A 25,143-nucleotide genomic window follows, 5' to 3' on the forward strand; every position below is an offset into this window, starting at 1 on the left:
AAAATTGAAGGATCAATATCAGTTTTTGTAAAGAATTTTCAAAGAGCATCGACTTCAATCCAGAGTAAGGAGAACGTAATGTAAATCTATATTTTTATTTTTATTTTTTCATCATGTTATAGATTAAAGAATCAAAATTCTTTAGAAAACTACTCATTATACTGTATCTGAACCATGTAAACTAAGAATCGCTAAATAAATAAAACGATTATGACCACTTCACAAAAACACACAAAATTTGAAACAAGGGAAAATACAATTTAGCAAAATATAGAATTTTTGGTTATTTGAAAGCAAGAGGTCTAATGATTCTCTAGCCCTTTTCAGCCCAATACCATTCTTTATGAAGTAAGGTGAAACCTTTCTTCTTTAAGGTTATACTAGTCATTTAAAACATGTTATTAATAAATAAAAAATGTGTTACAAATACTTGTTAACTTTCTCTCTACCCTGTTCCCAAATTCAAATTACAAAGAAAGATGTTGGAAAGCTCCATTTTTCATTATTATTTGTACTTTGAATTTAAAAACACCAAATACCCATTCTTGTTTTAAACACTTCCAGTCTCTGCTGTAATCAACATTCATTTTAGAGATCTGTATTTGGATTTTGCTCATAATTATAATTAAAGAGAAAGAAAAGATCACATAGTAAGAAATTTATTAATGGAGTATTAGGTGGTAAAGGAGATTAAGAAAAAAAGTTTATAAATTTGTTGGTAGATTCTAAAGTTTATGCTTTTAATCATTTATTAAGTTAATTTACTTACTGATTTATAATGAGACCTTGCTAGAAAGAACATGTCTCTGTTCTCTCTCTCTCTCTAGAATTTAATAATTTTTTCTCTCTCTTTTCTAATCAGTCTTAAAGACGTGCTGAGCTGTTACTTACCTCTCTCTCTCTCTATCTCCACTTCCACTCCCCTCTCTCTCTCTCTCTCTCAGTTCTCAACTTATATGCTATGAAATTTGCTCTGAATTAGTCACCTCTCTCCATCTCTCTCTCTCTCTCTCTCTCTCTCTCTCTCTCTCTCTCTCTCTCTCTCAATTTGATTCACTTCCCATCTCTCTACAGAGTACAAACTACACTCTCTCTCTCTCTTCAGCTTGTTCCTTTCTATTTGTCATTGATGTTCTGACAATGAGTTCGAAAACAGTAACTATAACTTCTTAAATTTGTGGGTTTCAGAGCTAAACAAGTGATTTAAACTATAAATAAAAAAAGGGTTTAATTCTTTTCCATTTTTGTTGTCTGGGTAGTCAAGATTATAGGAAATGGCACCTTCTTTTGATTGGTGGTCAAATGATACTCATCAAAAAGGAACTCCTGTTGTTGTAAAAATGGAAAACCCTAATTGGTCTATGCTTGAAGTAGAAACTAGTTCTGATAATGGTTTGATTTCAGGAGTTGATAAAGGTAGAGGAAAAAATGCTAAACAACTAACTTGGGTTCTTCTCCTCAAAGCTCATAAAGCAGCTGGTTGTTTAACTTCTATTGCTCCATTAATGTTCAATCTGGTTAGTGCTGTTAAACGTCGAGTTGATTCAGGTAGAACAGATTCAGATTCCGGCAACGAGATCGGTAGCACTGAGAACCAAACAGTGAAGAAGAGGTTCTATTTCTTCATAAAAGTATTTCTATGGTTATCTATAGTATTATTAGGGTTTGAAATTGCTGCTTATTTTCAAGGTTGGCATTTGGGTTCTCCTCAATTACAATTACAAAATCTTATAGAAACTTCTAATAATGGAGTTAAGGGATTGTTTGATTCTATCTATTCTGGTTGGGTTTTTATTAGGGTTGAATATCTTGCTCCACCTCTTCAATTCCTTGCCAATTTCTGTATAGTTTTGTTCCTTATTCAGAGTTTGGATCGGTTAATTCTCTGTCTTGGTTGTTTCTGGATCAAATTAAAGAAGATCAAACCTGTTCCCAAACAGGGTATTAGAGATATTGAATCAGGGAAGAATAATTACTTCCCTATGGTTCTTATTCAGATCCCTATGTGCAATGAAAAAGAGGTAAAAAATTTCAACCCATTTCTTACTTATTATAGATCTAACTTTTTTTTGGGTTTTAGTTAAGGACAGTTCTCATTTCTTCATATTGCAGTTTTAGTTATCAATTAGGGTTAATTGTGTGATTGTTTATAGCCCTTTATCAGATTCATTGTTACTTTATTGTGTAATCTTGAGTTAGAGGCGTTTTCCATTTGATTCTTTAAAACCCATGATCTGATTTCTGTAAATTTTGATGTAATGATACTTACTGTATTTCGATCCGTTTCAGAGTTTTGATATGATTTGATTCCAATTGATGCTTCTTGTAGTTTTAGTTTTTTTAAGTAGAGATAGTATCTGATTCTTTGGAACTATTTGTCAGGTTTATCAGCAATCTATTGGTGCTGTCTGTAACATAGATTGGCCAAGATCGAAAATGCTTATACAAGTGTTAGATGATTCTGATGACATAACAACTCAATTATTGATCAAAGAGGAGGTTTCCAAATGGCAGCAACAAGGCGCAAATATCGTTTACAGGCATCGGGTTCTTAGGGACGGATATAAAGCTGGAAATCTCAAGTCTGCCATGAATTGCAGCTATGTCAAGGACTATGAATTTGTCACCATATTTGATGCTGATTTTCAGCCTACCCCTGATTTCCTGAAGAAGACTGTTCCCCATTTTGAGGTGAATGATCTATTCTTTATTCGAGTTTGACCTAAATTGTGGTTTTATGTGTTTGAGACTATTAGGCCTAAATCTCTATGAAATGGGCTTGCAAGGAAAAGATTGCACAATATATGTCTACTAGTTCTAATACCCGGGAGGATGTCGTATGATGTTAATACCTCCGCTAACCGCCAGGGCTGGGTAACTCGGCACTCCCCCTCCACGCATGCCTAAGGTTACGAAGTCCTGATCAATCCCTGAAACACTAGCTCTCATGCCATGTTAGAGACCATTTGCCCTAACTCTCCTAAAGTATTGCCCACAATATCCTGCTTCACAGATTCTAATACTCAAGCGATTTGGGATAATGCTTATACTGTGTTCTTCATGAATTGACTAACTTAGATGTTTGAATTGTTTGAGTTCTCTAATTGAATTGGAAATCTCCTTGCTATACAGGGAAATGATGAACTTGCACTAGTTCAAGCAAGGTGGTCATTCGTGAACAAGGATGAAAACTTGCTGACAAGGTTGCAAAACATTAACTTAGCATTTCACTTTGAAGTGGAACAACAAGTTAATGGGATTTTCTTAAATTTCTTTGGGTTCAATGGAACCGCCGGTGTTTGGAGGATAAAGGCTTTGGAAGATGTCGGAGGATGGATGGAAAGGACAACCGTGGAGGACATGGATATCGCTGTCCGAGCTCATCTCCATGGTTGGAAATTCATTTTCCTTAACGATGTCGAGGTATAAACCACATTTACTTTGTCCGTGAACTAACTTCCTGCTTGAGTAAAATTTATGAGCTTTTCTCTCATCATTATTATCGTCTTGTTTCAGTGTCAATGTGAAATACCTGAATCCTATGAAGCTTATAGGAAACAGCAACATCGTTGGCACTCGGGTCCCATGCAGTTGTTCCGTCTTTGTCTGCCTGCCATTATCAAAGCCAAGGTATTTTGATTTTAAATCCTTTTTTGTATGTCATTCTTATTGGATATCTGCCCACTTGTAGTCTTAGGTCTCTCACCTCTCCGGGGATGTTAAAAACAAAGGATTCCCCCCTCATCAAGTTTGATATACGAATCTTGTCAAGTACTTGTTACACCATTTTTTAACTATGTAAATGGATAATCCTCTTTGTAGTGTATGCCGTGTCGGATAACTATACTCGTGCCCGATACTCCAATGCCTGTTGGGTACTCGCAGTCAATAGTGGTATAAAATGAGATTTTGTGTACATCTTGCACACGATCATGTTAGGAACATTAAAAATATCTCGGTTAGTTGTGTATAATGTAACAATAGTTGACCCGAAAGTAAAATTATTTACGTGAATAAAGGACCTAAAGGTCAAAAAAAGAAAAATATGCCTTATGGTTTTATACCCGATTTGAGGACTAGTAAGTTGTCACATCCTTTAAGTCGACTCTCGGTGTTTCATTGTTTCTTAGCTTATATTTATTATTGTTCTAACTTTTAGGTATTCATCAATACATGCACTTCTTTTTATTGCTACTAATTTATTTGTTCAACTTGGGTTGATGCAGATCAGCATTTGGAAGAAGGCGAACATGATCTTCCTCTTCTTTTTACTTCGGAAACTAATTCTTCCCTTCTATTCCTTCACTTTATTTTGCATTATCCTCCCAATGACTATGTTCATCCCAGAGGCCGAACTTCCATCTTGGGTAGTCTGTTACATCCCAGCTACAATGTCATTCCTCAATATATTGCCCGCCCCGAAATCCTTCCCCTTCATTGTCCCTTACCTTCTCTTTGAAAACACCATGTCTGTAACCAAATTCAATGCCATGATATCCGGCCTCTTCCAACTAGGAAGTGCCTATGAATGGGTGGTCACTAAGAAATCGGGCCGCTCTTCCGAGGGCGATCTTGTTTCTCTTCTTGAGAAAGAATCAAAACCACAGCAGCTACGAGGCAATTCGGTACCCAATCTTGATGCTCTTGGGAAAGAAGAAGCTCGAAAACAAGAACAGAAAGAAGCTAAGAAGAAGAAACACAACAGAATATATACCAAGGAACTTGCCCTCGCCTTTCTTCTTCTAACTGCAGCTGCTAGGAGCTTGCTCTCAGCACAGGGTATACATTTCTATTTTCTACTCTTTCAAGGGATAGCATTTCTATTAGTGGGTCTAGACCTCATCGGCGAACAGGTACAATGAGTTGGGATAACGGTGAAATTTGGCCAACATTTAATCTAAACACAACAATTACATCGTGGGTAATGATTTTAGTGCCCCTTAAAAAACATTAGAAATAAGTATGATGCTTTGGTTACTATTCTTCTCCCCGTTCTCCACCATTGAAGTCCTTGCTCGTCGAAAGCATATTATTTATATAAGAGTAAAGAAGAATTACTCTTCGAAGAAGTTGAGAAAGTGAAAGGTGTAGATATAATGGCGGTGTTGGTTATTATCTGTAAGTTGCTTTTGATTCTTTTTTAGTTCATAATTCTTTTGTAGAAACTTTTTCCCTTTCGATTACAGCTTAAGAAGAAGGAGATAAATGTTTGAAGGTCTCCTCTTTATGTGTTGTTATTATTTATTCTTCTCGTGGAATTCAAACGAGTTCTTGAGTTTATTTGTAAAACACTGTTCTATTATAAGACATGAAAATCTATGCAACTTCAATGGAATTAGTGCACTATACATTCTTCTTATTCTGTGAACGATTAGATTTTTTCGTTCCAACCGTTTCTTTTAACATAATTTTTACTAGCATTCATATCGTCCATGATTGAAGAGCTAATTTTTGGCTTGGATAATCTACATGGTGGGCGTCGAGAGGGGTTGTGGCAATATGGGTTGGTCGATGTTGAAAGTTTCAGTTCTTTTTGCGAACATTCTTTCGCAGAGGTCAAACGTCATACTTTTCAAGGACATTTCTCTCCTCCAAAGATTGTTGAATTTTTTTTTCATCCTGAAATGGTGCTTGATTTGCTTTTTCTCGTTATCTGAAATACGACTACTTGTCTACATAAAATAGACCCAAAATATATCAGCCATTACAAACAGGTCAAGCAGCACAAATTAAACGATCCCTTAATCAACTTTATCTCTCCTTGCAACCCAAAAGATAGGGAGCTGTCTCTCTTCATCTTTTTTATAATACCTTCATTTTTCTTCATTGCCTTCATCTCTATATGGGATGTTAGTTTAACAATTGACTTGGCCCTAGTAAAAAAGATTGATCTGTAAAGTTTGTAAAAGTGGTGGTGGATATATAGCTTCCCAAGATATGTTTAATAATACTAAACTCACAAAAAGATATGTTTAGTACTTTCACCCTTGAGAGACTTCAATTAGTTGGTAAGCTACAACTTTACACTGAGCCGTCTTAGCTCAGCTGGTAGAGCGCACGGCTTTTAACCGTGTGGTCGTGGGTTCGATTCCCACAGACGGCGTTTAGTTTTCAAACTTTTAACTCCTAAAGTGATAGTGTTTATATATTCAACAAAAAAAAGTAATAGTTGTGTTAGTTCCAAGTGTTACTTACACAGTTACACGTTGAGCTTTTTGGCTCTTGTAATTACTGGAGCGCCTTCTCCACTGAAAATGTATTAGGTTCATAAAGTCGTAATGGTACAATTTAGTTTACAAAATGATCAAGTGAAAGAATTTGAAGTTCTGGTTTCAACAAACCTTAATGTATTCTGTATTTCGACGAGTCAAATTACTATATCTTTCTCATTGTTCATTTTTTACATATGAAAAAAAAAAAATTTATCCGAAAAAATTTGCATGTCCACTATGCTCCAACTTTTAACTGTTGTATGCAGACTCCAGGAATCCGAGAAATTGGCAAGGTGAACTTCTCTAGGAATAGCATTTTCCTGATTGGCACGGTGAAGGATATACAAACTCTAGGCAATAATACATTTGGCTGCCGGATGAAGAGTCTTCCATCTCCTCATTTGACTCTCCCATTAGGTTTATATAGATCGAAGGCCTTGTGGGAAGCAGTGATAAAAAGGATTAGTAAAAAACTATCGTCTTGGAAGGGCAAGGTTCTCTCTGAAGGTTGGTAACATTACCCATCTTTCATTGTGTTTCCACGCCAAGGTCATGATGAATATTGTAGAAACCAAGATTTTTTTTTTAAACTAGATGAAATTTTATTTGGCATGGGAAGTTGGAGGTTAAAAGGTACATTGGGTGGCTTGGGACTTGATATCCAAACCTTTTTGTCAAGGAGGTTTAGGTATTAAGAGGATTCAAAGTTGGGAAAATTTGAAGGCAAGGTGATTTTTTTGTTAAGGCCTTAAAGACAATGTACTATGCTCCCTAAGATTTGGTCAAAACAAATTGATCAAGCTTGGTTAGAGGCAATGCCATCTCCTTTTTCTCTGACAGAAGTCGCCGGCCGATAATTTCCGGCCGACGACCTTTAACTTAACAAAAAATGCTTCCTTTTTCTTAAGCTCTTCCTTCTTCTTTTTAAGCTCTTCCTTCTCTCTTCTTCTTCTCTTTACTCTATCTCCATCTTTCCTCTGTCTCCGGCGAAGGAGATGAGCCCTTTCTCAGGAAACGTCTGGTCTCCTGCGAAGGAGCCCCTCCCCTTCGCCAGAGACATAGGAGAGAGGGAGAGTAATGAGAAAAAGAAGGAAGAAGAAGAAGTAAGAAGAAGAGAGAGATTTTTTTTTCTCAGCTTAAGTTGCCGGTTGGAGGTTGCTGGCCACCTCCGGCCGGCGACTTGACGCCGTTAGGTTAAACTCTGATTTAGGCATTGCCTTCTAAACGAACATTGCCTTTAACCAAACTAGGGATTGCATTTGACGAATTTGTGTATGGACTTCGCCTATAGAATCTCCTTTCAAAGCTACGAGATCGCTTCTTCTATCTAAATGGCAATGGAGGTTTAGTACGAAGGGAAATAGTCTATGGTATACAATCATTAAAGAGAAATATTACTCACAATGGGGATTCATGGAAAATTATTTAATCAATGAATCCATACGGATGACAGTTTGGATAACAATATTTATCAAGCTAGTGGATCTCAAGAAATATATTAAACTACAAGAGGGTAATGTCTAGAGGATTAAATTTTGAAAGGATCCGTGGACTTCGGAGACAGCTCTTGAAATTGATTTTATGTTGTATACAAAAAGGAGACGAGTGTTTTTTAACGTTACTCCCTTACCGAAGAAGGGATCATGTGTCACTTGCGGCTTAGACGCAACCCTAATGATTGGAAAGTAGACACTATTACAGTTCTTCTTGAGGTGCTGTAGAATATAGTCTATAGACTGAAATGGGAGCTTGGAGACTATAGACACCAGCTATTGAAGCAGCTTTCTCAGTGAGTTCCTATTATGTGGCCTACCCAGGATCCATCTCCTCATAGTGTGTTGTACCAGTTAAAGATGTTGGAAGAATGGTGACTTTCTTTCTAATATGTCATGAATCCACGATCATGATAGGGCAGATAGGCCTTGGTAAGTGTTAGGGCAATGGTCAGAACATTAGCTTCTGGATGGATAATTGGCATCCAATGGGGGTCTTGTTTGATTTTCAGAATGATTTTTTCAGGATGGACAGCAGACTTCATAGTGATGCCAAGGTTAGCTGTTGCATTGATTATGGTAAATGGGTGGTTCCTTCTATGGTTGCTGGCCCTCTTGAGCCTATTGCTTCTAAGCTTGGGGAAGTGCCTCTTGGGGGTGGTGAGGATACCCTAATTTGGGCTGCTAGTGATTCCGGGGTGTACTCAGTTAAGGGTACCTATCAGGCTATTAGAGATGTCAACTGCACTGTTCCTTGGGTTTCTCTAGTGTGGTTTAGTCACAACATCCCTAGGCACAGTTTTATTTCTTGGTTGGGAATGCACAGAGCTTTGAAGACTAAGAAGCGGTTGCAGTCTTGGGGCCTGGCTGTTGATGGTATTTGTGTCCTTTGTGGTGACTATGAAGAGGATGATTGCCATCTTTTCTTCAACTGCGATTTCTCTTGTTCTATTTGGCAGAAGCTCTTGAGTATGCTAAATGTTCGCTGGGATGAGGAGATTGCTTGGTGTCTGGCTACTTTTGCTGGAAAAGACAACTTTGCTTTGCTGGGTAAGCTTACTTTTAATTGCTTCTTTTACCATATTTGGGGTGAAAGGAATAGAAGAGTGTTTTCTGGGTTAGTGGGCAGCAGTGATGAGGTTTTCCAGAGAATTATTTTGGATGTGAAGCTTAAAATGTCTAGAGTAGACAGAAGCACTAGGGACAACAGCAGGAACAGGTAGGTTGCTATGAATTGGAACCTGCATTGGGTTTTTGTAGCAGCAAAGGTCACTATTTGCAAAGGGATCAGACCCCCAGCTGGTACTATTATGATTAACTCTGATGGCTCCTATTGTCTTGAAAGAGCTGGGTTTGGATTTTGGAAGCATTTTGAGGGACTGTCATGGTGAAGTTATTGCTGCTGTTTGTGGTGGCTCCAAACCAGTTAGTGTTCTCCATCATGACCTTGAGGGGGTTAAGGCAGGTATTGAGCTTGCTATTCATCATGGGTTCAAGAAGGCTATAGTGGCCACTGACTCTATGATGGTTCATGGACTTCTTAACAAATTGGGGCTGAAACCTCCTTGGAAATCCTTGTTTCTTTGGCAGCACATCAGGAACCTTATGGGAATGCTTGAAGGTTGCATTGTCAAGCATGTGTTCAGGGAAGCAAATAGTGTGGCTGACTTGCTTTCTAGAGCATCATGGTCAAAGTATTGAGTTCATTAGTGTGGCAGCGTTGGGAGAGGACATTCAGAGGATGGTCCTTGAAGACAAAAATGGCATTTTAAGGAGAAGAGTGAAATAGCTTGTTTTAGTTTCTTTTGTTCTTGTTGTTTGCTAGTTGCTAGCTTGTAAGACCTTGGGTCGGTTTTATTTTCCTTGTCTTTTTTCGTTTGGGTTTCGGGTTTTCCTAAAACCTGCTGATTTATGCACAAAAAGAAAGTGTTAGGGGCACACTGAGTTTTACCGCGGACACACTGTCCCATTTGGCCTAAAGACTTGAACCAAGTCTTTGCTATCAGGGACTGGCCGAGAGAGTGAGAGGGCCGCTGTTCGAGACATAACGAATTAAAGAGAGAGAGAGAGAGAGAGAGAGAGAGAGAGAGAGAGAGAGAGAGAGAGAGAGAGAGAGAGAGAGAGTGATTTCGCATTGCCCACGAACCTAAATTGTGCAAATCCTATTTTCACCACCAACAATGGCAAGAATTTCAATATGAAAGGTTAGACCGCGGACAAAGGCCTAACTGAAAATCCAAGCTTTGCTTGGGAACAGGAGCAGGTGAAGGCACAAGGATCTTGTCGTACAGGGACATGACAAGGCACCGGAAACTTACCGGACGAACCATTAAGTTAAGTTAGTTAAGAGATGTCAATAGAACAAATCTATAATTGACGATGTAACTAAGTTCTTGTTCCCTAGCTAATAAAACTTAAATAGTATAAATCGCAAGGCAGAATATGGGGTACTAAGGAAATTAAATCACCCGTACAAAAGATACGTATTATGCTAAACTCATTTAAACATGAAATAAGTTGATACATAAACCAAGATCACATATATGATTCAGGTTATACAAGCACAAGATATCTCTACTATAGGTCTTTAGACAGTATAAAACAAGATATGTATTAAAAATGTAAACAAGAACTCAAATTATGCATATAGTAAAAAAGAGTAACTAACTGCGAAGGAAATAAAACATATAGTTTGATTATTTAGGTACCATAATCTCCGTGCTTGCTTGACAAGGACACTCGGTGCTGAAGAAATTCCGAATACGAAGACTACCCACTAAACCCACCGAGGTTGCAATCAGGTATGAAACTTCGCCGCCTCTGTGAAAACCTATACATAGGAGCACTTCCGAAAGGTGCAGGAAATAGATCATGGTCTCCACCAATTATGAAAGGAGAGCCTAAAGGATTTCGATCTCTCCTTCCACGCATTGGGACTAACAACGGATCGTGGATTATAGATGGGGGTATTCGATACGGTTGCATCCACCTTGTTGCTTTTCTCCTACGCTCCCAATGCCAAGCAAACTTACCTTTCCAATAATCATTTAGTGTTCTCTCTGTATTTAGGTTGAACTCCTCCTTAGCCTTCCGTTTCCATAAATCATTATTTGAAGCCAGATATCTCAATTCCGAAGAAACACAACCCGTCCTTGCAATATCAACACCAGGGAGACTTTCGAGTATTTTGATCTTAAGTTCAGTTGGGAGTAGCACAAAGCAAGGTGGAAGGCTTAACCCTGTCTTCTCACAAAGATCAATTAAGAGTGGCAATGCGAGCCCATCTTTCGCATTTTTCCAAAACTCAAAAACTTTGGTTTCATGGGATGATTTTGAATCTGAAGAAGACAAATCTTCTAGCTCCATTTTGTCAATAGAATCACTGTTTAACCAAAAAAAACTTATGGCGGGTATGAAATTCGATTTATCCAAGCACAATTTGTGAAAGTTTTTACCTTTTTGGGTTAAAATCCCATGAACATTCAAATACTTCCCAAAAGTTTGAAACTTCAAAACAACAGTTTCTACTGTATCACCATTACCAGAACCCAAGAGCTCAGGGACTGTATACTGCACAGATAATGTACCAGATTTCGATGCCCATCCTTGGGGAAGATGAAACCCATCGATTTTCTTCTGTGTCTTGGCATCAAAAGTAATAAACCCAGATTCTAATAGTACAGCATGAACAGCAACAATCAAAAGCTTATAATCACCCTCAATGTTTCCTACCTCTGCTTTCAAAACCTTGCTCAAGTAACAAGGAATTGAAGATGTTTTTTCAACTAACATTTTCATGTTTTCATCATCCACAATTTCATCTTCTGGAGGTAAGATTAGGGTTTCCTCATTTCCTCCTCCAGATACGTAATCAGAATTATATGAAGAAACTGAACTTTCCCCCTTTTCTACGGTTTTCTCATTAGGGTTTCCTTCTACTGAACCTACAACAATGGTTTCTCCCATGTTTCCACAATTAAGACCAGAATTAGAAGAAAAATTTGAAGTCTCACCTTTTTCTGTGGTTTCAATTGGACGAATCGGATGAATTTCTTGCTGGGGACTCTGAATTTGGATTTGGGTATTTCCTGAAGAGAACCCGTTAGGGTTAAGAGTGTAGAAAATCAAATCGCCGGAAAAGATGCCGAGTGACTGAAGAGATTCGCGAGGAGAGGAATCAATTCTGTCTTTCCGATTAAGAGAAACAAGTAGATTTTCAGATGAAGCTGATATCTTTTCGGCGATTGCGTCTTTAAGATCTTGAAGAGAAGAAGGAGATGGTGTTTGGATTTTGAGAGTTTCTTTGGACTCGAGTGACCTAATTCTCAATTTCATGGTTCTTCAGGGCAGAAACTAGAGAGAGAAAGAGGAGAGCTATCGATAAAAATAAACCTGTGTTGTGAAAGACTGAAAGGTCGGTTGCAACTTGAAAGTCATGGTTTTAGACTTTAGGGTTCGTTTGATAATTGATATATGGGGAAAGGTAAGATGGGAAAATCAATGTTTTCTTATGGGAAAGACTGTAAACTCTTTCACATGTGAAATTGAGCTTTTAAGTGTTTGGTTGGGTTGTAAGTTTTACCATCTTACCTCCTAGAATTTATCTGTAACACTTTGAACAATCTATTTTAGAATCTGGTGGCCAGGCTCCGGCTACAATTAATGCCACCACTGGTTCTGCCACTGTATAAAACATACATATAACAGGCTATATAGAGAATAGAGATGTGTTTGAGCTTATCCAAGATTCATGGTGCACGACGAGCAGTTTATGTGAAGAGATTTAATCTCAGGTCACCTTGGAGAAGGACATTGTTTACGTCCATCCTTTGATGGGCGCAATAGATAGAAGGATCCGAACAGTCACTAATTTAGCGACCGGAGCGAAGGTATCGGTATTGTCAAGACCTTCAATCTAGCCTGAACAGACACTTTCATGAAAAGACGTGTGTGAAAATTTATTTTCGCTAAAGAATCGGGCTTCTTCCTGGATATATCTGTAAGGTTCCCTCAGTTCCAAGGAATATAAATATGTGTTCCTCTTATGTTATCTTCCTATATTTTGGATGTTTTTGTAATCAGTTATGTTCATTTTTCTTCTGTTTGATCACTTCGTTTTGTTTACAGGGTTTTTGTTTTGAATATCAGTGAGGATTATACAGCTTAACAATAAAACTACGTAATAAATTATGTGAATTTCGAAGTGTAATAAGATATTTTGAATACTTAGATGAAAGTTTTTACTTGGCTAAAATCATATATATTGTCTATTAATTTGATTAAAAATGTAATTGTTGTATTTTTTGTTTCCATTTTACATCAGCCTCTACCTAAAATTGTTGACAAATAGATATGATCAATATATATTATGTGAGGCCTCATTTGGGAAACCGAAATCTGTTTGCACTACCTTTTTTTTCGCATTTAATTTCAAGTGCTTAAGAAAAGCAATTTTGATCGTTTGGCAATATTCTCTGGGACGTATTGTTCCATTCATAGAAATTAACAGAAGTCATTTGGCAAAAATAAGGAACACTACTAAACCTTGAGAAAATTGTACTATAAAAGGTTAAAGATTGTTCTGCCAGTGGAGTAAACTATAAACGCAACCAACCAGACAATTTTATATGTTTTATCTTTAGATGAGTTCCATCTTTTTTAATCTAATGGTTTACTCTATCGTCGATCTCTTTGATGCAACAAACCAGACAATTTTTTAACCTTCACAGCAATCACTAGATGTGACAATTAACTGGTTCAAACAACTAAAAGAAACAACACATCCAAATGATAAAAATGATCCAAATTCTAAAACTTCAATCCCCTCTTTCTACTTTCAATTTTCCCTTTCGATGAAAGTTAGAGAAGCTTAGAAAGAGAAAGTTAACTTTTGTCGCGAGAAATATCTCGTGTGTTGCTTCCCGCAAAAGCAGAAAGCAGAAGCCACAATTTGTGGCTTTTGCTTTTTGGCTGAAAAGTCTTAGCTTTTTTCCTCCAAACGCGAATAAATCGATAAGCATTTAATATATAGCTAAAAGCTGCTTATTTGTTGATTTTAAGCTAAACCAAACACGACCTTAGACAAGTTTGTGGACTAACTATTGTTTAACACAGCAGATACTAAAATTTCTTGACATGGTGATGGACATTTTTTTTATTTTTTATTTGTTGAGATGGGGATGGACATTTCATTTGCTAAATAACAAACCACGCAAAAAAAACAAAGAAATATCCAAGGGTTTGAGCATATAATTTCACTTTTATATTTACCACCACTAACATGTATGACCAGTCACAAAAATTTGCATGTGAATTTGGTTAGTTCATTTCTAAATTATGATTCAAATTCTATATTTGTATCAGGTTGTTGAGCATATTGAAACAAACTAATTATGCGAAAATGAGCAAAGATAACTCAAAAATTAAGTATAAGAATTATAACCGTTGAGATGGTGGGAGAAACTGTAAAACTGATTTGTTATATTGGGAATGCTAGGCAACCCAATTTTTTGAGCAAGGTCGTTGACAAGTATAGTGTCGAAAGAGACAAATCTGAAACCTCTAAGTTTTCGAGCTTCACTATCATACATTAGAACTGCATCTGTAATGTTACCAAAATCTCCAAAATATTGCTTAAGTTTTTCTTTCGTGTGTGTTATTTGACAATCCACCCACAAAAATCTTCTTAGTGTTATACCCTTTATTATCATGGGTTAATTCCGTGTCCCGAATTTGTGACCTGGCAGTTCGTTTTGGCCCCCATATGTGTCCTAGAGTTCGTTTTGACCCCAAATTTTTGCTAATGTACCATTTTTGCCCTTGTGGCATTTCTGTAATTTTATTTATTCTTTTTTTATCCAATTCTTTTAATTTATACTCCTATTTCTTGGTTTTTTCTGTCTTTATTATGTACTCTTTCTTTCTCGTCCCTTTCTCTTCCATTGCAAATACCAAGAAATCTCCATTAACATCATCCTCTTCAAGAAAAAAAAATCTCTAAATATACTTTGCAAAAAAAAAAAACGCAAGAATTTTTTTTTTTTTTAAGGAGACCAAATTTGGAGAACACATTTGAAAATAAGAACAAATCTGGAAACAAATATGAAGAACATATGGAGTTACGAAGAAATTTAATGTTTATCTTCACTGCTCTCTTTCAGTCTTCATCTTCAATTTCTGTCTTTCTCTCTCTAAAATCCTTCAGTTTTTCTCTCTAAACCCAATTTTCTCATTACTGTTCCAAAATAGAAAAACCCCTAAGGTAGTCTTTTCCGATTAGTTCTTCTATTGTATGATTCGATGAATGATTTCATTAACAATTGATTATATGAGTTTGGAGGAAAACCCCTTTGATGGGAAACGAAAAACTCAATTTGGTAACGACCAGTCAATGCTAGGTTAGCCATATTCAACATCAATAAAACAAAAGATGCACATGTTGGAGCAGAGATTCTTCTTGTTTATGGCAGGTTTCTTGTGCTTTTTATGTTTGGTTACAAATACTCTTCACTTAGAACAGGAATTTACAATTAAATCAAATATTTTGCTAATTAGGATCTAGAGAAAGATGAACTCACATGCAACAGGAGCAAAAGAAACCTTTTGTTTGACATGGATTAAACTAATAGTTGAACACTTGCTAAGAAGGCATCTACACCAACAACTATCATCCCATTTCCATCTTTCTTTGGCACAACTATCATCCCATTTCCATCTTTCTTTGGCGTCAACATTAGTTGTCATCCTTTAATAGCTATTTCTCCTTACTTGATCAAAAGATTAATAGATATTCTAAAAAAGAGAAATAGTGATTCAAATGGCAATAACCCTGAAAAATCCTTTCAATTTGCTCCAGAAATCAGTTAAACAAAAATGAAGAAGGTAGGTGATGTGGTGGTTAGTGGTAAAGGAAGAAAGGGTATTGGGAAATGAGATGGGAACAATACGAAGAGAGAGAGGAGAGAGAAATACCTTGCAAATTAAAGAGAGAAAAGAAAAAGTAAAATGAAAAAAAAAATTGGAAAAAACATTAAGAAAAATTACAGAAATGCCACAAGGGCAAAAATGGTACATTTAACAAAAATTTGGGGCCAAAACGAACTGTCGGACACATATGGGGGCCAAAACGAACTGCAGGACACAATTGGGGGCCAAAACGACTAGTTGGTCACAAATTGGGGGCCAAAACGGAATTAACCCTATTATCATCTACAACGCTCTGTCTTCCATTAACATAATGGAAAAAAATATATAATACCTTAATCTTACTTGCAACAATTGAAGTGAAGTTGTTTGTTTAATTATTCTTTATCCCCAACATTTTTTAACCTATCGTCGATCTCTTTGATGCAACAAACCAGACAATTTTTTAACCTTCACAACAATCACTAGATGTGACAAGTAACTGGTTCAAACAACTGAAAGAAACAACCCATCCAAATGATAAAAAGGATCCAAACCCAAAAGCTTCAATCCCCTCTTTTTACTTTCTATTTTCCCTTTCGATGAAAGTTAGAGAAGCGTAGAAAGAGAGAGTTAATTTTTGTCGTGAGAAATATCTCGTAAGCAGAAGCCACAATTTGTGGCTATTGCTTTTTGGCCTTTTGACGGCTTTTAAAGAGCCTTAGCTTTTTTCCTCCCAACGCGATTAAATCGATAAGCACTTAATAATTAGCTAAAAACTGCTTATTTGTTGATTTTAAGCTAAACCAAACACGACCTTAGACAAGTTTGTGGACTAACTATTGTTTAACACATAGCAGATACAAAAATTTCTTGACATGGGGATGGACATTTCATTTGCTAAATAACAAGTATATGTGGAAAGATGAGTTTTGAGTTTGATTGATGATTGATGAATGGAGATCCTCTAATTGGAGAAACAATTTGACTGTTTTTCTTATAAAAAATATGTCCATTGTTGTACTCTTCTCTGGGTACAGCTCTTTTCACTTCCACTACTTTATCATTCAGTTTGTAGTGGTTTTTCTGCATAACATTATCTACAGCTTCTTTAGTGTCGACAGAGACAAATCCGAAACCTCTAGGTTTTCGTGTCGAAAGAGACAAATCTGAAACCTCTAGGTTTTCGAGTTTCACTATCATACATTACAACTGCATCTGTAATGTTACCAAAATCTCCAAAATATTGCTTAAGTTCTTCTTCGTGTGTGTTATTCGACAATCTACCCAAAAATCTTCTTAGTGTTATACCCTTTATTATCATGTACAACGCTCTGTTTGTTTTCGATTAACATGATAAAGAAAAACCTAATCAATAAACACCCAATTTTCTATATTGGGAATGCTAGGCAACCCAATTTTCTGAGCAAGGTCGTTGACAAGTATATGTAGAAAGATGAGTTTAGATTCAATCTGGACAGTTCCTTTTAAATGGTTCAGATTAAACCTGCCTTTTTTGTCTTGAACTCAAAAGTGAAGATCTTGTGTGCATTTCTTATCATCTTTAAATGTGAAGCCTTTAGTTTTAGGATTTTTTTCAAATACTACTATGCCACTTTATCTCTCTAAAAACTTTTTGATTTGCTTTCTTCAAATGTGTTAAGAGTTTCATCTAAAATAATAGATTTTCAAATACCATTTGATCACGACGGAAAAATAGTAGATTCTTAAAAACTATTTTATCATGACTTACTTTGCCTCGAATATGCCTTTAATTTGATATCATGCCTTTAAATTGTTTGCAATGTCAATAATTTCAAAATACTAGAAGTCATGGTTTATAATCTGGCCTTCACAGCCTACTTGAAGTCACGGTCAAAAGGTATCCATTTACAAGAAGTCATGGTCAAAAGATCATCCTGATTGAGAAGGAATAGATTACCCATCTATGCTGAAGAAATACCAAACTTGTCGAAATTAGGTATAAAACTTCACATGTTGCCTAACGAATCAGGAGGTTCAGTTATGTTCTTCCGGGCCCTCCGTTCTCTGCTTCCAGACATTTCGTTCTTTTGTTTTAGGCACAAGGACTGACGAGGAGTATATACCGTGGTATGTGGTCTGGTTACATCGTGTAAAGTCTTATTCTCTTAAGCTCCCAACAAAAAAGAAACTAATCTTTCCAGACTACATTTCATGTTCTCTCTTCATTGAGATGGAGTTTAGCCTCAACTTTATTTCTCCACAAATTATTATTGAAAGATAGATAACAAATACGAGAACTTTTTTTATCTTAAGTTCATTAGGAAGGGACATTAAGCAAGGTAAACGACTAAGCATGTCTTCTCACAAAGGAGTGAAAATGCAACTATGCAATCCCATCCTAGCTATATGCATTTTTCCAAAATTAAAAAAGATTGGTTTCATGGGACGAGTCTCAAGAAGAAGAAGATATATTATCTAAATCCATTTTATAACTGGAATCACATTTCCAACAAATAAAAGTTATGGTTGGTAATAAATTAGATTGACATATTTCCCATCAACAAAATAAATCATAAGGGGATGATTGAATCCTTCACCTTGGAGATGGAGGAAGAAAGTTTTATCATCTTTCTAACACTGTGAATACCCTATTTTAAATTCTGGTGGCTAGGTCGGGCTACAATGCCACCGATGGTTCTGCCACTGTATAAAACAGACTCCGTATAGCATGCTATATAGGTCATAGAGATGTCTTTGAGCTTATCGAAGAGTCATGGTTCACGACGAGCAGTTTGCAGCCCCATAATAGATTTCGCCAGCAGAAACAAACAAGAGAGTGCCTTGCAAAATGGGTCAAAATCAACCAGTTCATAAATAGTCCATTGAACATTTGAAAAGAGAACTTCACAACGTGAAGGCGTAACCAGTCGAGTTTCTTAGTGTTATGATTCTCTTGTTTCATTAGTCTATTTGGATATTATAACGATTTCGAAAACAAGGTTAGTACCAATAAGAGTACCACTTACTAGGTCCTCCTCAATTGTATGTGCCAATCGAAAGAAAGGTGCACAAAATGGTAGAGTAGCATGAAACAGTTTGATATAATTCAGCATTCAGTTGAAAAATCTCACACCTTAGTAAAATTTGATAACTTATTAAAAATTGTACTTTCTTTACATTAGAAAATACTGAAAAGTCTAATAAAATAGACTTCAACAATGCAAAAAAACTGATAAAAATCAACTCCATTCATCGGTTTTACGGATGTCTTCTCCATTAGTCTCTTCTCCATTAACAGGCCCATTGCTCTCCTGTATCTCACAAGATGATAAAACATTACGCATAAAACGAGGATGATTGCCTGCATAACTAATCGAATTTCCTAGAAATGTGTTCCAATGGCCACAATTATAATAACTACCATAACCATATCCTCCATAAGATCCATACATGTGTCCACAGTATGCATAACTATAAACTGGGATAAATCCACCAAAGGCTAATCCAACCCTAGGATAGAAGTTGGGGTAAACACACGAAGGATGAATGATGAATGGAGATCCTCTAATTGGAGAAACAATTTGACTGTTTTTCTTATAAAAAATATGTCCATTGTTGTACTCTTCTCTAGGTACAGCTCTTTTCACTTCCACTACTTTATCATTCAGTTTGTAGTGATTTTTCTGCATAACATTATCTACAGCTTCTTTAGTGTCGAAAGATACAAATCCGAAACCTCTAGGTTTTCGAGTTTCACTGTCATACATTACAACTGCATCTGTAATGTTACCAAAATCTCCGAAATATTGCTTAAGTTCTTCTTCGTGTGTGTTATTCGACAATCCACCCACAAAAATCTTTTTAGTATTATACCCTTTATTATCATCTACATCTACAACGCTCTGTCTTCGATTAACATCTTTCGGGTATGCTCTTTTCACTTGTATCTGTTTAAACAGAATCCAATTTACCAAAATTCAAAACACCCAATCAATAAATTCCACAGTTAGTTCAATATTTATATTGAATATCAAAAGATTATAATGAAAAAAAAAAACAGAAATCAAATTAAATAGAACTCCACTTTAAAAAAAATAATCACTAATTAGATTTATAACAAAAGCAATTAATCAAAATCCTAAACCAATGATACCAATACCCATTGACTTAATTAAAGAAAAAAAACTATGGTTAAGAATAAAATATAAAATAAACAAACAAAGCAAGTGGCATAAGATTGAGAGAGATAATGTTACCATTCTTCCATTAAGAACATGATTATTTTCTTGAAGAGCATTATGAGCAGAAGATGGTTCAGAGAATAGAACAAACCCAAATCCTCTAGCATTACCAGTTATTCTATCTTTAACAACAGTTGATTCAACAACCTCCCCATAGTTGCTGAAGTAATCAATCAAGTGATTCTCTTCAGTTTCTCTTGAAATTCCTCCCACAAAAAGCTTAACCAAATCTACTTCCATTATAGAAAACAAATTGAAACAACAACCACTCTCTAACTCTTGTCTTCAATGCCAGAGAAAGTAAATAATAGAAAAATAGGGTTTAGGGTTTTTGAAGCAAACTTTCTGCTGTTAGAAGTCAAGTAAATCCTGAACCTAATATATATACTAAAGAGATCTTTTAGGGATATTTAAATATCAACAATGATGCTATCTTTTAGGGATATTTACCTAGATGATTCTAACCAATCTTCTTAGCTAGGAGTCCATTTTTTTCAATATTGTGTTATTTTACAGTTTTGTCTTTTTGGTGTTTCTAAATTCTCCCAATGAGTCAATGACAAAGTAAGATTCATAGAGACTATATTGATAATGAGTAAGACCACATATTTCCAAGTAATAAGAATCTCTTCATTCTCTCAATTCATCCATTGAACGGTCAACCCGAATTCGTTTCCTAATTCCTGCAAACAGAGATCTTAGTATTCCTTTGTTTCTAATGAAGCTGGTTTTGATGTAGAATTTTCTCTCTTTAAGAAAGTGTATAATGATCTACATTCTTCATATAAATCTTTTTGTCTCTGTGCTTCTATTCAAAGCTAACATGTTTTGTTGATTATCTAGGTCTTCAATCATCCAAGGTAAGATATATACTTTTGTAACCTTAATTCTGTATTCAGGATACCCTAGATAGTAATTACATGTCTCTCTCTCTACCACATTGTTTCTTCCTTCATGGATTTGTTTGCTAAACCAGATTTATGGGTAAATGATTGATTTGAGATTTGGTGTGTAAAAAATTAAAGTTCATCTTCTCCAATTCAGTCATGGTCGGAGTCCTGCAGTGACTTAGTGCTACTTGTTAGACTCCCGTGGTTGTGAGAAAATGGTTGTAAGGGTCTCATCTCACTTCAGATTACCATCTTCCAAATCATTGCATACTTGCATGAACCTTTCCCATTCCTCTTCTCCCCATCTCTTTCATTTTGTGAGTTTTCTGATAATGATAATGCCTAAAAGAAAATTTTTGTTAGCAAACTGAAGAAGTCTAAATTTGGATTAATTGGAAATTGTTTTATAATTTCATTTTTATATGAAGATCATGAATCTTGAATGGTGAAATCATCATATTACTTTAATCCAACTTCCTCCGGGCTCCGATGTTTCACTCATTATTTTAAGTTGTTGATATCATTTGACTACTTGAAGATTATTTACTATTTTGAATAGATTTACTTCCACAAGGTGTGAAGATTGTTTACTTACTAATATATTTACTTTTATCTCCCTATCAGATTTATCATAAAATGAATCTCCAAGTATACTGATTCTAGCAGCTTCATTCGGTGGAGATGGAATTGGACTTGAAACAGTAGAATCCATCAAGAAGGTAGGTTTCATAATCAGACCCTTCTTCATATTTCTCCCAATTCCCGTTTATCTTTGTAATAGTTTTATAATTAGTTTTGGAAGCCACGAATAGGGTATGTTTAAAAAGCAAACACTTGTTGTTGCCATTATCTTTAGTTCATAGTCTTTACAAATTGAGTTATATCTCATAATCAACTGCATCTTTCTTCTCCCTAATTGTTGGTGAGGTTGCGGGGTCGACTTCATACGAGCGAGTCTGGAAGTCAGACTGATCGTAACTTATGAACAATAAAGTACCAACGAGAAAAGGGATTTATGTTCGTCTGTCCCATTTTTTTTTATTCGTAGACGATAAAGTTGTTATCTCATGCTCAATATAAAATGCAATATACTTGAACTTATGGTATTACAAACTTGTTCACGTGTACAGTTCATTCTAATAGTGTGGTTGTGCAAATCTGTGGTAATGGCAACTCTATAGGGTTTCTTAATGACTGGCTCCATTGCCGGCCAGATAAAAGTTTCCCAACCAACAAGGCTTCTACTCGTGGTGATACTTAATTATAGATAGTAATTATAGCGGGTAAAAAAATGATTTAGATGCAGGAAACATCTTATGTTATCAAATATTTTCTTATACATTTAACTAAAATATGATGGTACTATTTGCAGTGATCTCAATTGCTTTAGTTAGTTGGTTATTTATTAAATTTTAAGAAATGTACCATATAACCACTCTCTAAATCTTGTACTATTTACTTGTGTAGGATACTATGATCTTTCTGCTGTCTTATCCCTCCATGGATAATATAGGCGTGGAAATCCACTTTTTTTTCTTCTGAGATTGCTTTAGCATGTTATATGGTATTCTAATAAGAAAGAGCATTTAGTTACATAAACCTATGAGTTCGTTTTTTTAATGATTATCACAATTGAAAGTTTTATATATTTGTTTCGGGCATTACTGATAAGGCAAAATTTAATTACGTTGTGATCAACAAACAACGAAGAATATGCATCACTTCAATATGGTTATCTTATTTATTTATATATTTTCTCATCTTGTGTACTTCATTGTTTGTTTAAGACTTTTGCGAGAAATAATCATTTATTATTCTTTTCTTATAGTAACATTGTCCTTGGGATAAATTATACTTGAACCGAGGAGAATTGCCAACTTGTTGGACTTTGTGTGGCTCTCTAGAGATAAAGGAGTACGCAAGTTGAGAAATTATAGTTTGATTGTGTGCTTTAACAACATTATAACTGGGTTTTCTCATAAGTTTGGAATTTGCGGTCTTCCTTTATCTATGTTACTCATTGAACTCTTTGAAAGAGTATCAGTTGTTACTCAATTTCTTGGATATTTTCTTATATGTTATCCACATGTTGCTTTTGGTGTAGAGTGGAAAATTTGATGCTATCTATGCTTGTGCAAACGGCGTATTATTTACCGTGAATCATGTGTGTGAAGCATTAGTGAGCAGAGGTATGAAAAGATAACTTGTAAAGTATGTATAGGGTCAATTTACAACTGAATGAAGACATACTTTGAGGCAGAAACCAAAATTGAATAGAACTAACTATTGAGATCTAATCAATTTGAAGTATAGTTGTGACAAATTCTCTATAATTTTAAAGAGAACAACGACCCAACCAGACGCTTGAAAAAGAAAGGGTGGACACAATTAGAGGTAAGAGTTCCTATAGATTGATAGCTTAGCGGGTATAACTCATCAACTGTATGTATCTTCATTTGCTTAGGACTTGGGCACATATTGTCTTATTTCGTTTTTGAGGGATCTACATTTTTCACTAAGAATATGTATGTTATTGTGACAAGTGTGGTTTATCTAGACTTCAACACATGTGTGAGCCTTATATGTACAAGGATGTAGATGTAAATTTTGTTGCTAGAATGCTTTCTTTCTCCGACTATCATGTCGTGTAACTAAAGTTGTTTGCTAAAATATATATTTAAAAGTGTAGCGGCTATGCACCATATGGTTCAAAGTTTGTTTTTGTGGCTCATTCCATTTATGAGAAGATATAATTCAGAAGTTCATATATTTTGTTGTTCTTATTACTATTTTTTTTTCTTCTTGTGTCTTGGTTTAGAACATTAACATCTACATAATAATGTTTTCAGGGGCATTTTTCTTTATCTTATAGATCATGTGCATAACTGGATGGTGAACAGAGAGGTCTCCTGGCAAATTATAGCAATATGTCCTGAATGTCCGACGCATTCTGTTCTGATGTTTCTTTGTTCGAACAATTGATCTCAAGTTGTTATATACAAAATTAATCTGTTTTTGTTTTTACAATTCTTGATTTATAGTGAGCATCTTTTTTCCAGTATCAGTTCTTTTATCGAATAATTCTGAAAAACTCATCAATTTATCATACTTGCAGAAAAAATGAAGATTCTGTTGAGATTGTACTCGAAATATTGCTAGATATTAGATGATTGTGAAGGTTGTCTTGGTTTTATTCTGAATTATTTATTCTTAGTGCTCAGTATTTTTATTCTTGCGAATTTTTTCTTTGATTCTATTACGAGGTTTGAGGCGAAGTAGTAGTGTTTAACTAACGCATTGCCCCAGTATTTTCAATTTATATGATGAATTTATATGTTTAAGTATATGTCAAACATTTTCAATGTCAAGACCCCCAACATTTGTTAGTAAAACTGGGCTTGAGCTGCTCCTATTGGCAAATCTCTCAAATTTTGTATATTGAGTTGCAGGTTATTGTTCCCTTATTAACCAGTGAAAATGAAAAAATTCATGTTCCTTGCATCAATTGTTTAACAAAGGTGTTTGCAAATAACTTTCTACCCAAACCATGTTTTCTCATACTCAAATTTCTTATTGGTTATTTGGTTCAAAATATTATTAAGACGAAAACACATTCTAATCCCTTCACAAATTTCTTATCCACTGTCTTTAAAATCTTATTTGTTATTTGATTCAAGATCATCCAGATAAGTTTTTGGCGAAACAACTTGTTACAAAGATAACTTATTTCTTCCAAGCTTCCCTATTGTAAAAACTTATGAAATCTTAATTTGAACCTCGTATTTTCACAAGTTTTTCGGAGTTAAATGGATCAACTCTTCATTTGTTCATTCTTTTTAATATAACTTGAATAGCATTTCAATTGTTAATATAGGGAGGACAAATGCGCTGAAAAGTTCCACTATGTATGTCAGATAACCTTTTTTTTGTTTATAGAGTATGTCAAATAATCTGAAAAGAAGAAACTGTATAAATACTCGATAACTCCTTACATATTTGATAATCTAAAAAGAAATATTGTGTAAACATAGTTTTTCAGTTTCTTCTAAAATCCATTTTGGGTTGTAATTTTGGTCTAACATGACCCGACTGATAATGTGATATGTTTGGGAGTGGAAAATCAAACGGCACCCTAATACTACTTTTGTTTAATAAGACATATAATTTCTCTCCACTTTGTAAAATTAAAAAATTCTGTAAGATACATGAGGTTGTAGGGTGAAGGAAAAAATGTTTTTCTTTCTACGTTTGTTTCAATTTATTACCTGTAGAGCAAGTTATATAAATATTGTATTTGTTATCTTGTTAACGAACATGTTCTCAGTATTGATGCACATAAATACATCACTATTAAAAAAACAAAGACAAATAAAAAAATAAGAAAAAAGGAATATTACTTGTTTATAAACTTTATATATTA

General features: G+C 35.3%; 4 protein-coding genes, 1 long non-coding RNA gene and 1 other non-coding gene across 6 annotated transcripts; 4 read left to right on the forward strand and 2 right to left on the reverse strand.

Moving 5' to 3' along the window:
• Window positions 1-229: 229 nt before the first annotated feature.
• LOC147532802 (putative xyloglucan glycosyltransferase 12) lies at window positions 230-5,359 on the forward strand. Its single transcript, XM_086647569.1, has 5 exons — window positions 230-2,021; window positions 2,383-2,691; window positions 3,133-3,423; window positions 3,517-3,630; window positions 4,227-5,359. The coding sequence occupies exons 1-5, from the start codon at window positions 1,275-1,277 to the stop codon at window positions 4,860-4,862; spliced, it is 2,097 nt and encodes a 698-aa protein (XP_086503695.1). The 5' UTR covers window positions 230-1,274; the 3' UTR covers window positions 4,863-5,359.
• Window positions 5,360-6,030: 671 nt separating this feature from the next.
• Window positions 6,031-6,103, forward strand: TRNAK-UUU (transfer RNA lysine (anticodon UUU)). The gene has a single exon. It is a non-coding gene; the product is annotated as a tRNA-Lys (tRNA).
• A 2,072-nt stretch (window positions 6,104-8,175) lies between these two features.
• LOC147532804 (uncharacterized) lies at window positions 8,176-8,928 on the forward strand. The gene has a single exon (XM_086649989.1). The coding sequence runs from the start codon at window positions 8,176-8,178 to the stop codon at window positions 8,926-8,928; it is 753 nt and encodes a 250-aa protein (XP_086506115.1).
• A 1,266-nt stretch (window positions 8,929-10,194) lies between these two features.
• LOC147532805 (putative F-box protein At1g23770) lies at window positions 10,195-12,223 on the reverse strand. The gene has a single exon (XM_086649093.1). The coding sequence runs from the start codon at window positions 12,038-12,040 to the stop codon at window positions 10,475-10,477; it is 1,566 nt and encodes a 521-aa protein (XP_086505219.1). The 5' UTR covers window positions 12,041-12,223; the 3' UTR covers window positions 10,195-10,474.
• A 6,453-nt stretch (window positions 12,224-18,676) lies between these two features.
• LOC147532806 (heterogeneous nuclear ribonucleoprotein 1-like) lies at window positions 18,677-20,186 on the reverse strand. The gene is made up of 2 exons (XM_086648282.1): window positions 19,849-20,186; window positions 18,677-19,539 (listed from the first exon to the last, which is right to left on the reverse strand). Exons 1-2 carry the CDS (start codon window positions 20,071-20,073, stop codon window positions 18,832-18,834), a joined length of 933 nt encoding a protein of 310 aa, XP_086504408.1. The 5' UTR covers window positions 20,074-20,186; the 3' UTR covers window positions 18,677-18,831.
• LOC147532807 (uncharacterized) lies at window positions 19,817-23,916 on the forward strand. Its single transcript, XR_015227719.1, has 4 exons — window positions 19,817-20,693; window positions 21,348-21,442; window positions 22,828-23,117; window positions 23,573-23,916. It is a non-coding gene; the product is annotated as an uncharacterized LOC147532807 (long non-coding RNA).
• Window positions 23,917-25,143: the final 1,227 nt, after the last annotated feature.

The sequence above is a fragment of the Eschscholzia californica genome, unplaced genomic scaffold, assembly GCF_041429995.1.
Source record: "Eschscholzia californica isolate CP2 unplaced genomic scaffold, dmEscCali1.0.p SCAF_6, whole genome shotgun sequence".
Lineage (NCBI taxonomy): Eukaryota > Viridiplantae > Streptophyta > Magnoliopsida > Ranunculales > Papaveraceae > Eschscholzia > Eschscholzia californica.

Bases quoted from the DNA above. Each gene is read 5' to 3' on its own strand.
- LOC147532804 (XM_086649989.1), top strand. From the start codon at position 8,176: ATGGATAATTGGCATCCAATGGGGGTCTTGTTTGATTTTCAGAATGAT.
- LOC147532806 (XM_086648282.1), bottom strand. From the start codon at position 20,073: ATGGAAGTAGATTTGGTTAAGCTTTTTGTGGGAGGAATTTCAAGAGAA. The intron at 19,540-19,848 runs GTAACATTATCT...CTGTTTAAACAG, and splicing joins ATGTTCTTAATGGAAGAATG to ATACAAGTGAAAAGAGCATA.
- LOC147532802 (XM_086647569.1), top strand. From the start codon at position 1,275: ATGGCACCTTCTTTTGATTGGTGGTCAAATGATACTCATCAAAAAGGA. The intron at 2,022-2,382 runs GTAAAAAATTTC...ACTATTTGTCAG, and splicing joins CTATGTGCAATGAAAAAGAG to GTTTATCAGCAATCTATTGG. The intron at 3,424-3,516 runs GTATAAACCACA...GTCTTGTTTCAG, and splicing joins TTTTCCTTAACGATGTCGAG to TGTCAATGTGAAATACCTGA.
- LOC147532805 (XM_086649093.1), bottom strand. From the start codon at position 12,040: ATGAAATTGAGAATTAGGTCACTCGAGTCCAAAGAAACTCTCAAAATC.